The sequence below is a fragment of the Antennarius striatus genome, chromosome 3, assembly GCF_040054535.1.
Source record: "Antennarius striatus isolate MH-2024 chromosome 3, ASM4005453v1, whole genome shotgun sequence".
Lineage (NCBI taxonomy): Eukaryota > Metazoa > Chordata > Actinopteri > Lophiiformes > Antennariidae > Antennarius > Antennarius striatus.
In genome coordinates, this window is record NC_090778.1 from 29,130,001 (window position 1) to 29,146,467 (window position 16,467).

Sequence of the window (16,467 nt, forward strand, 5' to 3'; positions counted from 1 at the left end):
CTGCGTGATGCTTGCCGTCACCATGGAAACACAGGAGCCTGTCAATCATAAAGATCTGACGCAGCTTGGTCTTGGAGCTCCGCCCCTCCGTCACCTCCTGAAGGTGATTGGACAGATCCCTGCTCGGCGTGAGGCAGAGGGGCAGAGTCATGTGACTGACGGGGTCAGCCTGTCGGGGCTGGGGGTCAAGCCTCCAATCAGATGTCAGGAGTGTGGTGGCTGTTGCCCCTGACGACAGCCGCAGCAGTCCCCCTGCTAGTGGGAGGGGCCACGGCTCAGCCAATGAGATGCAGGTCTGCATCAAGGAAGTGCCTTCCATAAACTATGATGTCATAAAATGACATCAGATCCTCCTGAAGCGGTGGCGTTTCAGGCTCCGCCTCCTCACCAGAGTTCTGATCTTTGAATTGATCAGAGAGTCAAATCTCCGCCTGATCAATTATTCATAAAGGTGTGTATTGATTGTGGTCAGAAACGTGTTGAGCCTGATGGCCCCCGGGGGGGCTGTCCTCGCTGTCAGGGGCCCCCAGCCACTGAAACTACAGGAAGGAAGGAAATCAGTGAGGGAGGAGCCTAATGACCAGCTGATGGTGAGGGGAGGAGCCTCATGACCAGCTGATGGTGAGGGGAGGAGCCTCATGACCAGCTGATGGTGAGGGGAGGAGCCTCATGACCAGCTGATGGTGAGGGGAGGAGCCTCATGACCAGCTGATGGTGAGGGGGGGAGCCTCATGACCAGCTGATGGTGAGGGGGGGAGCCTCCCGTCCAGCTGGTGATGAAAGCAGCTCGTCAACGGGGGCAGCTCCAGTGACCTTCAGCGGCAACTGAAGGTCGGAGCAGCTGATTGGCTGACGAGGTTTATTCTCTGGTGCCAGAAGCAAGCAGCCGCATGAGAGGCCCCGCCCCCCACCTCCCCTGTCCCCGCCCCCTCCCTCCCCTACACCCCCCATCACCACCCAGCCCTTCAAATGGAGCCATGCAGCTACACGTTAAATCAGGTGGGGGGGTGGGGGGCACTGGAAAGCTTCACTGGGGGGGGCAGAGTGGGGGGGGTCATTGTACTGTAATTGTGTTAAAATGGGGGAGGGAGCTGATTGGCTGTCAGCAGTGGGAAGGAGGTTCCATCCATCATCCATCCATCATTCATCCATCCATCCAACCATCCATGATCCTGTTCCCACAGGAAATTGCCTGGCGGTTGGATGGCGGTTGGACGGCGGTGGTGCTGACTTTGTCCCGGTTCTTGTCTTGCAGGCACCATGAGGTCGGTTCAGAGGAAGTTCTACGAGCCGTCGTCGGCGCCGGGGAAGGGCGTGGTGTGGGAGTGGGAGGGTGAGGGCGGGGCCTGGACGGCGTACGACATGGACCTGTGCGTGAGCATCCAGAACGCCTACGAGAAGCAGCACCCGTGGGTGGACCTGAGCTCGCTGGGCTTCGCCTACCTCATCGACTTCACCAGCATGTCCCAGACCAGCCGCCCCACCCAGCGCCGCCGCCGCCTGCGGCGCCGTATGGACCTGGCCTACCCCCTCCTCATGGGCTCCATCCCCAAGTCCCAGTCCTGGCCCGTGGGGGCCAGCTCGGGCACGCCCTGCTGCTGCCAGCAGTGCATGCTGGTCCACGGCACCAGGGCCGCCTCCAACGCCATCCTGGCCTCCCAGAGGAGGAAGCTGTACGGCGGGGGGGCGGGGCCGGCAGGCGGGGCGGGACCCCTCGCCGTGGTGCGGCAGAGCAACACGTTCGCCGGGACCTCCCACTGGGCTCCAGGCTCCGCCTCTCCACCCACAAGCAACATCACTCTGGGAGGGGGGCAGGTGTCCCCCCCCAACTTGGCCCGCTCCCCCGTGATGCTGTGTCTCGGACACGCCCCCACCATCAACGGACAGAACAACCTGAACCGACCCGGCACGCAACGCCCCGCCTCCGGCGCCGGCAGAGGGGCCGCCCCCCCCGGGTAAGGACGTCAGGCAGGCAGTCAGCTGTTAGCCGCCTAGCATCTCGATGCTAACACCTGCTAGCATGCAGACGTCCCAGGTCACCATGGTTACCTGGGGGGGCTAACGTCAGCTTGGCAGGCGTGGATTGCTCCTCTGAGCTCATTGGTTGTGATGGTGTGGGGGAGGATCGTGTCGTGTGACAGGAGGTCTGATGTGGGGGGGGCACTCTTTCGTTGCCGTGGAAACCTGTTGAGGGACTCGTGATCAAACAGACGGGGGGAGGCGACCTGATTCGGTCCTGATGTTTGAACGCCATCGGGGGCGTCGCTCTGAGCGTCCGTCCTCAGGGGTCGCGACCTCGTTTCACACACACACACACATAGAGACACACACACACACACATAGAGACACACACACACACACACATGGAGACACACACACACACACACATAGAGACACACACACACACACACACATAGAGACACACACACACACATAGAGACACACACACACACACACACATAGAGACACACACACACACACACACATAGAGACACACACACACATAGAGACACACACACACACACATAGAGACACACACACACACACACATAGAGACACACACACACACACACACATAGAGACACACACACACACACACACATAGAGACACACACACACACACACACACACATAGAGACACACACACACACACATAGAGACACACACACACACACACATGGAGACACACACACACACACACATGGAGACACACACACACACACACACACACACGAGCAGAATGCTGACCTCTACATGTTTGATCCGTGTTCTCACACAGGAACACGCTTCAGGGACTGTAAACAGGAAGCAGGTGTTGCCGTGGTAACGGGTGTTGGTGGGTCATTACCCATCAGCAGCGGGTTGGTTCAGTCGTCTGGTTGACCTCTGACCCTCCTGTCAGGAGGCTGTGCAGCAGGATGTTGGTGACCCCCCCCTTCTGACCCAACGGGGGTCCGATCCCTGGGGGGGTCTGAATCTGAACCAGTTCAGGCGTGAATCTGGACTCCGAACAGGTGTGACAGCTGATGGCTCTCCCCCCTCCAGGGTTCCTGCCCTCCCCGTGAAGAACCTGACCGGATCCGGACCCCTGCACCCGGCGCTAGCAGGTTAGCAACGCTAAGCCCCGCCCCCCAGCTGAGAGGGCTGACCTCATTCACAACGTGTGTGTGTGTGTGTGTGTGTGTGTAGGGATGATGGGGCTCCTGATGTGTGCGGGGGGGCTCCCTGTCTGTCTGACTCGGGCCCCCAAGCCCATCCTCCACCCCCCCCCCATCAACAAGAGCGACCTGAAGCCGGTACCAGGGGTCAACGGGACGCGGCGCAAGACCAAGAAGAAACACCTGAGGAGAGGTGAGGGGCGGCGCTCCGCTGGAGGGGTGGGGCCATGTGTGTGTCAGTGGGCGGAGTCTCTCTCATGCTTGTTGCTGATTGGTTGCAGGGAAAACCCCGGAGGACGTGGTGAGGCGATACACGGAGAAGATCAAGATGGTTCCAGACGAGGTGAGAACCCCCCCCTTCTCCCTCCCGTCGGGGGCGGGGCTCCTGAGTGGGCGTGTCTAAACGCTGGGCTGCCCCCCCCCAGGACTGCACCATCTGCATGGAGCGGCTGGCGGCGGCGTCGGGCTACGACGGTGTCCTGCGGCGGCGGGGCGTGAAGCCGGAGCTGGTGGGGGGGCTGGGGGCGTGTGGTCACGTGTTCCACCTGCTGTGCCTGGTCGCCATGTACGCCAACGGCAACAAGGTGGGTGTGGCCGGGCGACGCCCATCCGCCACGGCCTCCCCAGCTGGGGGGATGCTAGGTTGTTAGCATGCTAACCAGAGAGCGTAAACCCCCCCCCCCTCCGTTTGTCTGGCAGGACGGGAGCCTCCAGTGCCCCACCTGTAAGACCATCTACGGGCAGAAGACGGGCACCCAGCCCCCCGGGAAGATGGAGTACCACCTCATCCCCCACTGCCTGCCCGGTTACCCTGACAACAGGAGCATCCGCATCGTCTACGACGTCCCCGCCGGGATCCAGGTCAGAACCCCCCCACAGGTCCAGGTCAGAACCCCCCCCCTCGCTGCGATCCAGGTCAGAACCCCCCCACAGGTCCAGGTCAGAACCCCCCCCCCCTCGCTGGGATCCAGGTCAGAACCCCCCCACAGGTCCCCCCCTCTCCTTTAGTCTGGGGGGGTAATTTCAGGACCTCGGCTATTCCCAGAACCCCCTCCATTAGCGTTAGCGTTAGCAGTAGCATTATCCCTGTAGGTGGACGTGGCCCCTTTAAGAACCCCCCCTCGTTTCTCCTGCAGACCAGCGAACACCCCAACCCGGGAAAGAAGTTCAGCGCCCGGGGGTTCCCCCGCCACTGCTACCTGCCCGACACCGAGAAGGGCAGGAAGGTAAGCCCCGCCCCCAAGGAGTTGACAGCTGCTAGCCCCTCCCACTGACACCTGGCCCCCCCTGCAGGTGCTGAAGCTGCTGATCACGGCCTGGGACCGGCGCCTGATCTTCGCCGTGGGGGTGTCCAGCACCACGGGGGAGGCGGACACGGTGGTCTGGAACGAGATCCACCACAAGACCGAGTTCGGGTCCAACCTGACGGGGCACGGGTACCCCGACCCCCACTACCTGGACAACGTGCTGAGGGAGCTGTGGGCCCAGGGGGTGGGCGAGGACAACCTGAAGGACTGACCCGGGGCCGGAAGGCGCTCCACCCCCCCCAGGGGGCAACAGGAAGTGGAACGAACACGGAGGTGGAGACGCCGCGGTGCGTTCAGGGACCAGCTTGAGCCCCGCCCACACTGAGGGACATATCAGCTGGGGGGGTCAAAGGTCGCAGCTGTGTCGTGTTGAGTTCAATGAATCCTGGTCATTACTGATCACCCCTCTGGGGGCCCGGCCCCTGAAGCATTCTGGGACATGTCGTGTTTGACCCGGTGACCTCTGACCGGAGGCTCATCAATACATGTGATCAGTTTTAACGAGGGGGGGTTTGATGTCAGGTCACCCGGGGGGGCGGGGCGTCAAGCTGTGAGCCACGCCTCCGAGCGAATCCTAGTCTTCCAGTTTGAGGCGACACACACACACACACACACACACACAGACACACACACACACACACACACACACACACACACACACACACACAGACACACACACACACACACACAGACACACACACACACACACACACACACACACACACAGACACACACACACAGACACACACAGACACACACACACACACACACACACACACACACACAGACACACACACACACACACAGACACACACACAGACACACAGACACACACACAGACACACACACACACACAGACACACACACACACACACAGACACACACACACACACACACACACACACACACACAGACACACACACACACACAGACACACATAGACACACACACACACACAGACACACACACACACACAGACACACACACACACACAGACACACACACACACACACACACACACAGACACACACACACACACACAGACACACACACACACACACACACAGACACACACACACACACAGACACACACAGACACGCACACACACACACACACACACACTCAATAACACATAACATATATGTTCTGCTTTGAGGGGCGTGGTCGACCTGACGTGAGGTGATTTATTTTTCTACTCTCTCTGATTGGCCGGCAGTAGGACCGCCCCCTCTGTCATGGTGTTTGCGTTCGATTCGTGACTGGAGAAACGCGTCGGCGTGATGTTACTGGTGGGCGGGGCCTCTGTTGGTGGGTGTGTTCGGGAGCTCGGTCATGTTGTGACCCCTCCCCGACCCCCCCCAGATGTTGCGCCCCAGTAGGACCAGAACCGGTGACCCCCCCTGCGTTCTGAATGCGTCTGATATGCAATAAATCACCTGAACGTCCAGACGCTCGTGTTGCGTTCAGGACCGGCGTGGAGAGGACACGATCTGTTATTGATCAGGCATGTTAAACCAAACGTATTGATCAGTCATCGTCTTTATCTTTACGTCAACATTTTATTGATGTTATCGTCTTATTTTACCTGATGCTAAAATGCTAATCATGCTATCCAGAGTTCAGGCCTGCTTGTGTCAGGAGCTAGCTCGCTAGCTAGCTAGCTACGTATCCTGCTTGTTAGAATCTTCTCTAGATGGCTAGTTAGCTGTGAGTTAGCGCTGTTAGCATTCATTGATGTGATGGTCTGTGATGTCGTGTGTTGATGGCGTGATGCGTTCAGGACGCAGCAGAAAATAGGAAAGCAGAGTTACCAGACGTGGGTTTTTGTGTGGACATTAATATAACTAATATATATATATATTACTAACATTATTGATTATTGATGAACGTGATTTACTGTTGGATGTGATGCGTTATTGATTCTCAAACCGCCTTTGAAACAAAACGGTGATATTTGCTGTTCAAGCTTATTGATATGAACATGATTGGCTATTGATCCAGCCGATCAACGCTTTCCAGATTTGTCGTGTCGCCCCACATTCTTCAGTTGGAAGTAATAAAATGGGAGGAAAGTTTTCTCCACATTCTCTGTTGATGCTCTAAAGGCGGTGCAGTTTTCCACTGGGGAGGGATTTTGTCAGATTATTTTGACATCACCCGAACGCACCACTGATTTAACGGTTTTTGGGTGATGTCACGTCCGATGAGGCGCGTCAGACCGTCGCTGGTTTGATGACCCGGGTGGGCGGGGTCGTCTCCAGCCTATCAGGGACTTTTCTACGTGGAACCAGACCCCCCCCCCCTCAGGTGTGTACAGAACCAAGTGGACCGGCGTTTATGCAATTTCTGATCTTCATCATGGAATGAGTGACGTGTAGCAGGATGAAGATGAGGATGAAGGCTCCGTCACGCTCACGTGTTCCAAACATGTTTATTGATCGATTGTCTGGTGTCACACGTCAGCCCCCCCCCCTCCCCCCGCGTTCTCCTTTCAGACGTGACTCGACCACTAAGGGCTCTGAATCTGATTGTCATGACCTCGTTGCATGTTTGTGTGTTTCTTGTTTGAAAATAAATCTGCCCCCGCCGGGGTAATTGTTTGACCTTCAGCCACCTTGGCTCCTCCTCCGTGTGTGTGTGTGTGTGTGTGAATGAGCAGGACGTTCGCTTTATGGTCAATTCCTGTCAGATGTGTTAGCTTCCTGTGCTGTGGTTGGGGCATCTGGATGTTCCCCCCGCCCTCCTGCAGCTCCAGCTACCTGAACCCACCCAGAGGTCACAGGAGGTCAGAGGTTGCTTCAGTCAGGCCAGGAGGAGCGACAGTGCTTCAGTTGAACGTCAGCAGTGATGAAACAACCAGGAGTCTTCATCCTGTTGTACTGAGGTAATATTATTATTATTAATGTAATTATTCTGAATATTATTATTATCATTATTAATGTAATTATCATTATTATTAATGTAATTACTATGAATATTATTTTTATTAATGTTATAAATATTGTTATTAATTTTATTATAAATGGTAATAATATTATTGTTAATGTTAATTTTGTTATTATTTTTAAAGTATATTCTTATATATTAATGTCGTTATGTCATTATTATTATATTAATGTTATTTTTATTATTAATGTTATTATCATTCATTCATTGTCATTATTTATGTTTTATTATTTTATTAATATTATTACTACATATTGTGGCTGCTGACGTAGTGTACCATCACCAGGTACGGATGAGGAGTGAATGAATAATGGATCCGATGTAAAGCGACTTTGAGTGTCCAGAAAAGCGTTATATAAATCTACTCAATTGTTATTATTATTATTATTATTATATTAATATTTTATTAATATTATTTAATCATTATTATAATTGTTGCTGTGATAATTTATGTCATGAATAAAGACTCAGCTGACGGGAGAACAGAACCCCACTCTACTGGGAACACTGGTGAGTCGCTCACAGGAACCATCGGTGTGTGTTAACAAAATAAAACACAGCGGTGTTCCTGCTTTTCAAAATAAATGTTGTTCACATTGACAAGAACAGGATGTTTACTGATTACTGCATTTTAAAAAGACTTTCCTCCACAAACAAACCAGAAGCTGGAATCTGGTGGCAGAGGAGCTCCACCACTGAACTCTTATTGATCACTGATTATTGATCACTGATTGAATCTCCACAGAAAACGGTGTCTCATGATAATTCATCTGCTTCTAAAGTGATTCTTGTACAGTCAACCCTCGGTTTCCACACGCTTCTGTTCTCGACCAAATCAGTTTTCGACCCGAAAATCCGAGAATTTTACGTCTCTGAACTCGACCAAAATTCGTCTCTCGACCGAACCGAAAGAATCCGAGCATACCTGAACGCGACTCACTCAGGAGCGTACCTGAACGTACCTGAACGTACCTGAACGTACCTGAACGTACCTGAACGTACCTGAACGCGACTCACTGGGGAGCCGAGCGAACTGCCCAGGATTCTTCCTCCGTAACGCATTCGTGTTCAAAGTTCGACAGGATGTCTGTTACACAAATAAAACACAGCGTCTGTTTCTCCCCTTTCTGTTCATGGTAAACAGTGTTCAGGACAGTTTACGGTGTAAAATAGTAAAAAAAATTTGTTTAGACTTGGGACGGATTAAAATTGTTGACATTAATTTTAATGGGAAAAACAGTTTAGTATTTGGACCAGCCTCTGGAGCGGGTTCTGCTGAGACCGGGGGGTGACTGTACAATTTCTATAAAATAATTTGGCACCGCGCCCGTCTGAAACGAACATTGACCCCTAACCCTGACCCTTTATCCTCACCTCAACCCTGACCCTTAACTCCAGCCCAGGCCCCTAACCCTGACCCTTGACCTCTAATCCTGACCCTTTACTCCAACCCTGACCCTTAACTCCAACCCTGAACCCTAACCCTGACCCTCATGAGCTACGACCTTTAACCCCTCCAGTCGACATATCAAACATCCAGACTTCTCTGATGGCTGCGTCAGGACATTTTCAACATGATGACATCAGAGCGAGCTGATTGGCTGGTGTGGTGACATCCGTCATCAGATGCCCCGCCCCAGCAGAATGGAACGCTTTGCATTCTGGGACATCAAGCATGTTGCATAAAGTTCCTGTACAGAATCTTACAAATATAAAAGCTTCTGTTGACGGGTCCATGCAGGATATAGAAACATGGAAAACAGCACGCTGCTAGAGGCCCCGCCCCCGTCGCTGAGGGCATCACATCTCCACGGCAACGCTGTGGCGGTCAGACCTTACAAAACTACTCAAAGCGGCAGAATTCCCTCTGCTGCTTCTGACTGGACGGGGTGGGAACTGCAGAGGCTGGAGGAGTGTGTGGCCCCCCCACTGGGCCCCCTGGGTCAGGGGTCAAGGATGACCCCAGGTCCTTCCTCCTTCTCTTTTGACTGGTAGGTGGCGTGAGCCCGCTCCAGGTCCTCAATGACCGCCAGCAGCCGGGTGGTGACCGCGCCCGTCTTCGCCAGCGGGGCGTCGCCTTCAGCGCCCCCCATGGGGCAAACGGGGCGCTGCGCCAAATCACCAGGATCCCCGGGGGGCCCGGCGGCAGCCGCACCTGGGTGAACACCGGCCACGCCCTTCTGCTCTTCATCGCTGGACGTTGGAGCGGCGTGGCCCCCCTCCAGGTGGTTCCTCCTGCAGCAACGATCAGACGGTTTGTTTGTTTGTTTGTTTGTATTTTCATTTAAATAACAAAAATAAATGCTGACGCGTCACGTTTGATCTCCATGACGACGAACACTGTCTCTGTCTGCAGGGCGCCCCCCTGCAGCCGCTCCACGTACTGCATCTACGACTAAACACCTAAACAACACGGTTACTCCATTATTAATGATCAGCTCCAGGTGATTATCACTGATCAATACAGAGGACAGAACAGAGGCCTGTACCCTAAAGCTGGATCACGGCTTAGCCAGATAACTTCAGGCTTAACCCTGGCTTTTCGGTACCATGAAGGTGGCTGACTTTCTACGGGCTACGTTGTCGCGGTAACCTATGCTGAACACCTAACCTGCTCCGGAGCAGGATAAGTTCAGGATAAGATCAGCAGGTATAACAGCCCCACCTACTGACCAATCAGAGCTCAGCAGGTATAACAGCCCCACCTACTGACCAATCAGAGCTCAGCAGGTATAACAGCCCCACCTACTGACCAATCGGTTCTCCTGAAAACGGGCCGTCCGTTCCCTGAGAACCCGGTGGATCTCGGGTCACAGCTTGTGTGCAGAGCGCTCAGGCAGAGAGAATATTTAGGGATGGCTGTAATCCGGTGGGATTGGCTGAACAATGACTGTAGAAAGGTAGAGGTTTTGGGGGGAGGGGTTACATTACATCTGTCAGCTGCTGGAGCCTCACATCAGGAATGGAACGCACCCCAACCCCGCGCTGACAGCCCCCCACAGTGTGCATTGACCTGAGGGTCTTTGAGACAGTTCATATATTTCTGAGTGATGTTGGTCATTATTATGATGTCCTGAAATCCCTCGTTGGACGGGTTACAAGCAAGACACAGATAAAATGTCATTGATCAATGATTTGTTTCAGTAGATCATGGATTGATTGATTGATTGATTGATTGATTGAGTGAGTGATTGATTGATTGATTGATTGATTGATTGATTGATTGATTGATTGATTGATTGATTGATTGATTGATGGGTACTTTAATGTATTGTGTTGGCGATGCTGAAAACCTGTGAAGAACACAGTACGTAGAGCTGTTCATAAAGTCACGGGGCTACGATCACATGTCATAACCAAACATGTGGTTCACACACACATGTATGAACACACACATGTTACTGTAGTCAGACACACAAGTGCATCATAGTGGGGCAGTAATATTATAATGACACTAACTTCCTCATTGACGCAGTCGGCCATGTTTTCCCAGAGATCCTTGCTCCGTTTGGCAGCTGCAGCTGTGTTGCTTTTTGCCTGGATTATTGATTTGTATTGATCGTATTTATTAATTATTATTGTTTGCTCCTCCGTTGTGAAATATGCGTCTCGGGCCGGTTTGTTGCATGTTTGTGATTGGTCGCATGCAGCAAACTCCGCCCTTTTTATGTGAGCGCGCACAGATCTAGAGTGGACAAGTCTGGATTGAATTAGTGAGTTGATAGCCGGCTTTATGGTACCGAAAATCTGGAGGGTGGATGTCTGGGTAAGTGAAGCCAGATAAGTAGGAGGAAGCCTGACTAGGTTAATCCAGCTTCATGGGACAGGACTCTGGTCAGGTGTGTGTTTACCTGTTTGTGTTTCCATGGAGAGTCAATGCAAACATTGTGATCGTAACTTTCATCTGTACACGTCGTGTGTAAATGTTTCCTGGTTCACAGCTTGTGTGTGTGTGTGTGTGTTTTGTGTGTGTTTGTGTGTGTGTATTGTGTTGTGTGTATTGTGTTGTGTGTGTTGTGTTGTGTGTTTGTGTGTGTGTGTTGTGTTGTGTGTGTTGTGTTGTGTGTGTGTGTGTGTGTGTGTGTGTGTGTTTTGTGTTTGTGTGTGTGTATTGTGTTGTGTGTGTTGTGTTGTGTGTGTTGTGTTGTGTGTGTTGTGTTGTGTGTGTGTGTGTGTTTGTGTGTGTGTATTGTGTTGTGTGTGTTGTGTTGTGTGTGTTGTGTGTGTTGTGTTGTGTGTGTGTGTGTTTTGTGTGTGTGTGTGTGTTTGTATTGTGTTGTGTGTGTTGTGTTGTGTGTGTTGTGTTGTGTGTGTTGTGTTGTGTGTGTGTGTGTGTGTGTGTTTGTGTGTGTGTATTGTGTTGTGTGTGTTGTGTGTGTGTGTGTGTGTTGTGTGTGTGTGTGTGTTTGTGTGTGTGTATTGTGTTGTGTGTGTTGTGTGTGTGTGTGTGTTTGTGTGTGTGTATTGTGTTGTGTGTGTTGTGTTGTGTGTGTGTGTTTGTGTGTGTGTATTGTGTTGTGTGTGTTGTGTTGTGTGTGTGTGTGTGTGTGTGTGTGTGTGTGTGTGTGTGTGTGTGTGTGTGTGTGTGTGTTTGTTTCCATTCCCTCTGGTTTCATCTCAGGCTCGCTGCTCTGGTTCCAGTTCAACACCGCCCCCTAGTGTCCACAGAAGGAACTACGCCCGGCCTGAGGCCGCCCCCTAACGCCCCCCCTAGCGTCCGGGGGGAACGCGTCCCGGCTGAGGCTCCTCCCACTGACCTGAGCTTGTCGCGGCCCTGGAGGAGCTGCTTGTAGATGGTCTGGGTCTCCACGTCGGGGTCCAGCGGGTCGCTCCAGTCCCCCAGGGTCACGGCGGAGTGGGTCCTGCTGCAGCCTGGAACTGAACGGAACAGGGGCCCCCGGACGCAGGGGCCACACAGTGTGATGGAGGGTTCACACGGCGACCCCCAGATCAGACATTTAGCCCCGCCCCCAGCATCACGAAGGCGGTCCTACCGGCGCGGTCCGTCTGCAGGCAGCAGGTCCACTTGCCGCTGCGGTGCGCCCCCGGGTGGAAGGAGGGCAGCATGCGCTCGTTGTAGATGCTGACCTTCCTGATGGCCGACAGCCATTGGTTGAGCTCGTTCACGTTCTGTCAGGGAGGAACCAATCAGCTGCCGGCATCTGCTTCCTGTTCACGTTTATTAATGTGTGTCTCTGTGTGGCGCCTGTGTGTCACCTCATGGCGCCTGTGTGGCGCCTGTGTGTCACCTCATGGCGCCTGTGTGGCACCTGTGTGTCACCTGCATGGCGCCTGTGTGGCACCTGTGTGTCACCTGCATGGCGCCTGTGTGGCACCTGTGTGTCACCTCATGGCGCCTGTGTGGCACCTGTGTGTCACCTGCATGGCGCCTGTGTGGCGCCTCGTGGCGCCAGTGTGTCGCCGGATGGTGCCTGTGTGTCACCGCGTGGCGCCTGTGTGTCACCTCGTGGCGCCTGTGTGTCACCTCGTGGCGCCTGTGTGTCACCGCGTGGCGCCTGTGTGTCACCTCGTGGCGCCTGTGTGTCACCGCGTGGCGCCTGTGTGTCACCACGTGGCGCCTGTGTGTCACCTCGTGGCGCCTGTGTGTTACCGCATGGCGCCTGTGTGTCGCCCTGTGGCGCCTGTGTCGCCGCGTGGCGCCTGTGTGGCTCCGCGTGGAGCCTGTGTCGCCTGTGTGTCGCCTGCATTACGCCTGTGTGTCGCCGCGTGGCGCCTGTGTGGCGCCGCCCCACCTTGCACTGGATGTAGGTGGTGTGCAGCTGTGCCTCGTTGTCGTGGGAGACGACCTGCATGACGTTCTGCTGCTGGAAGGCGTGTTCGTCCACACGCTCCACGGCGCACACGCAGCGCACCGGGATGGAGGAGCGCACCTGCAGGTTCAGCCACAAAGCACCCATTAGTGGGGGGGGGCACCACCCGGGGGGGCGGGTTTTGTCCCCGGTCTGAGGAGCGGACGTGACACAAAGCGAAGGCAGGGGCTCTTTAAAGTGTAAATCAGGCCCTTCGAGGGGGGGGGGGGGGCGCACATTGTCACCTGATTCTCAGCGTTAGCATGAAGAGCCCCCGCCTTTGTTAGCAGCGCTTTTCTTCTGTACAAAGAGCTGCTGAAGGCGAGCGATCATTACCACAGGGGGGCCATCGGGGGGGGGACCCACCTGCCAGTCGGGGGTCTTGGCGTAGGACAGCGTCTCGCTGGTCAGCCAGAAGTAGCGCTTCTTGAAGGCGAAGCGGGGCAGCAGCTGGGGGGCCTCGGCCTTGTGCTTCTGCAGGTACCCCTCCTTCACGGGGGCCGATGGCAGGAACACCCCCCGCTGGGGAGCCTCCGACACTGAGGGGGGGGTGGAAGAGTTTCAGGACAGTTCAGCACAACCCCCCCCCCCCCATCTGGTCCTGATGCTGGAACCCAGCCCAGGCTCCTGACCCCCCCGCTGTGGGGGCCTTACCGTCGTGGTCGATGTCGATCAGCCGGTCCAGGAAGTCTTTGACGGACGCCACGCTGCAAAGGATGCTGGGATGCAGCGGCGCCATCCAGGGCTCCTTGCCGTGTCCCAGCTGGAGGCCCAGGTTCCCCACGCTCTGCAGCGCCTGGGGGGGGGGACATGTCCGTCAGCTCACGCCCCCGCAGCATCCGACCGCAGCATCCGACAGCCCTCAGTGGAGTGTGACATCAAAGGGCCCCGGGGGCCCGCCCGCGGCGGGGCCCTTTGTCCTGCCCCCACCTGCCCCGCGGCGAGGAAGCCCCTCCAGCCCTTGTGAAGCCCCGCTTTGAACCCGGGTAAAAATAGCCGCTCCGCCCCCCCTCAGGAGTAACCATGGCAACAGCCTCATAGGAGGCAGCGTGGGAGAGCGACCCCCACACGACCCCAACGCCGGATCCACGGCGCCATCGCCGCAGTTCAGCCTGAACCCCCCCATCCTGCTCTGCCATCGCCATGGTAACACCGAACAGAACACCATCTTCCCCTGGTTAGCAACAGCTTTCTGTTTGGTTTTGATTTGAAGCCACGCCCACCACCCTCTATGTGATGACATCATCACAAGTCGCCTGTCGTCACGGAGACGGTTTACTGTTTACAGATAAACAAACAGCTGTTGTGTTTGATGTCGACCCGTTCATGGTTACTAGTTAATAGTTAATAGAGTTAATAGATCCGTTCATTGGTTTCTCACAGATGGATGTCCCTCCATCACCCCCCCTCCTGCTCTTCCTCCTGTGGGTGTGGACCCGTGTGGACCTGATGGACCCGTGTGGACCTGATGGACCCGTGTGGACCTGATGGACCCGTGTAGACCTGATGGACCCGTGTGGACCTGATGGACCTGATGGACCCATGTGGACCTGGTGGACCTGATGGACCCGTGTGGACCTGATGGACCCGTGTAGACCTGATGGACCCGTGTGGACCTGATGGACCCGTGTGGACCTGATGGACCCGTGTAGACCTGATGGACCCGTGTGGACCTGATGGACCTGTGTGGACCTGATGGACCCGTGTGGACCTGATGGACCCATGTAGACCTGATGGACCCGTGTGGACCTGATGGACCCGTGTGGACCTGATGGACCCATGTAGACCTGATGGACCCGTGTTGACCTGATGGACCCATGTTGACCCGTGTGGACCTGATGGACCCGTGTAAACCCGTGTTGACCCGTCTCTGACCTTGGCCAGCAGCAGCAGGGTTCTGCTGGTCCTGGTGTCGGCGTGCTGCTCCCTCAGCTGGAACAGTTTGGGCGTGAGGATGGCGGGGGCGAAGAAGCGCAGGAAGAAGAATCCGCTGATGGCCAGGTACTTGACGTCCTGTGGGAGGGACAGCGGGTCAGAACCACCTGTGACCCCCTAAGCCCACCCCCCGGGGCAGGACTGACCTGGTACTCGGGCTCGGGGAACCGCTCTTCCACCCTCTTGTGTAGCTGCTTGAAGGCCACCCTCATGACGGGGGGGCACTGGTCCACTGAGCCCACGATGGACCGGATGACGCTGCTCAGGTAGACCTGAAGGGCCTCCACGCTGCTGTCCCGCACCTCGTCCTCCGACACCGCCCCCTTGAAGGAGATCCGCCTCCAGGGAGGAAGGACCATCGTCATTATCACCATCACCATCATCATCATCACCATCACCATCATCACCATCACCATCATTATCACCATCATCATCATCATCACCATCATCATCATCATCATCATCATCATCACCATCATCATCATCATCATTATCACCATCATCATCATCATCATCATCACCATCATCATTATCACCACCATCATCATCATCATCACCATCACCATCATCATCATCACCATCATCATCACCATCATCATTATCACCACCATCATCATCATCACCATCATCATCATCATCATCACCATCATCATCACCACCATCACCATCATTATCACCACCATCATCATCATCATCACCATCATCATCATCACCACCATCATCATCATCATCATCACCATCATCACCACCATCATCATCACCATCATCATCACCATCATCATCACCATCATCATCACCACCAGGACTAACCAGCAGGTGGCACCAAACAATAAGAAGGAAGGTTGTTTGTGGAAGTTAAAGAAGATCAAAGGGACATTTGACTCCAATGATGACAAAACACACACACACACACACACACACACACACAACACACACACACTCTCACACACACACAACACACACACTCACACACACACACACACACTCACACTCACACACACACACAACACACACACACACACAACACACACACTCACACTCACACACTCACACTCACACACACACACACACACACACACACTCACACTCACACTCACACACACACACACACTCACACACACACTCACACACACACTCTGCAGGAGGGTCTCCTGGAGGCGGGGCCACGTCGAATCCGTGTCACAGATTAACATCTCATGGGTTCACGGCTGTTGCTAGGCAACAGGCTCCTCTTTTAACAGCCCCTTGTCCTGGTGTTCTCACAGGGACATGCTCTAGTGGGCGTGGCGTGTGGTGCAGGGACACGTGAC

General features: G+C 54.5%; 2 protein-coding genes across 3 annotated transcripts in view; one reads left to right on the top strand and one right to left on the bottom strand.

Moving 5' to 3' along the window:
- The window catches only part of dtx1 (deltex 1, E3 ubiquitin ligase), a 6,906-nt gene extending 1,918 nt beyond the window's left edge, over window positions 1-4,988 (top strand). Inside the window, exons 3-10 of the mRNA XM_068309865.1 lie at window positions 1,256-1,955; window positions 3,046-3,107; window positions 3,190-3,351; window positions 3,440-3,501; window positions 3,584-3,742; window positions 3,858-4,019; window positions 4,295-4,384; window positions 4,452-4,988. Coding sequence (XP_068165966.1) covers window positions 1,256-1,955; window positions 3,046-3,107; window positions 3,190-3,351; window positions 3,440-3,501; window positions 3,584-3,742; window positions 3,858-4,019; window positions 4,295-4,384; window positions 4,452-4,676 — 1,622 coding nt within the window. The 3' untranslated portion in view covers window positions 4,677-4,988. The remainder of the gene's footprint in view (window positions 1-1,255; window positions 1,956-3,045; window positions 3,108-3,189; window positions 3,352-3,439; window positions 3,502-3,583; window positions 3,743-3,857; window positions 4,020-4,294; window positions 4,385-4,451) is intronic.
- Window positions 4,989-7,675: 2,687 nt separating this feature from the next.
- Window positions 7,676-16,467, bottom strand: part of LOC137591995 (rasGAP-activating-like protein 1) — a 32,772-nt gene continuing 23,980 nt past the window's right edge. The window contains exons 14-21 of one of the 2 annotated variants that reach the window (XM_068309859.1): window positions 15,304-15,496; window positions 15,098-15,235; window positions 13,877-14,018; window positions 13,589-13,761; window positions 13,166-13,303; window positions 12,407-12,542; window positions 12,170-12,290; window positions 7,676-9,647 (exon numbers count right to left, since the gene is read on the bottom strand). In XM_068309859.1, coding sequence (XP_068165960.1) covers window positions 9,356-9,647; window positions 12,170-12,290; window positions 12,407-12,542; window positions 13,166-13,303; window positions 13,589-13,761; window positions 13,877-14,018; window positions 15,098-15,235; window positions 15,304-15,496 — 1,333 coding nt within the window. In that variant the 3' untranslated portion in view covers window positions 7,676-9,355. The remainder of the gene's footprint in view (window positions 9,648-12,169; window positions 12,291-12,406; window positions 12,543-13,165; window positions 13,304-13,588; window positions 13,762-13,876; window positions 14,019-15,097; window positions 15,236-15,303; window positions 15,497-16,467) is intronic. The other variant, XM_068309860.1, reaches the window with a different exon arrangement.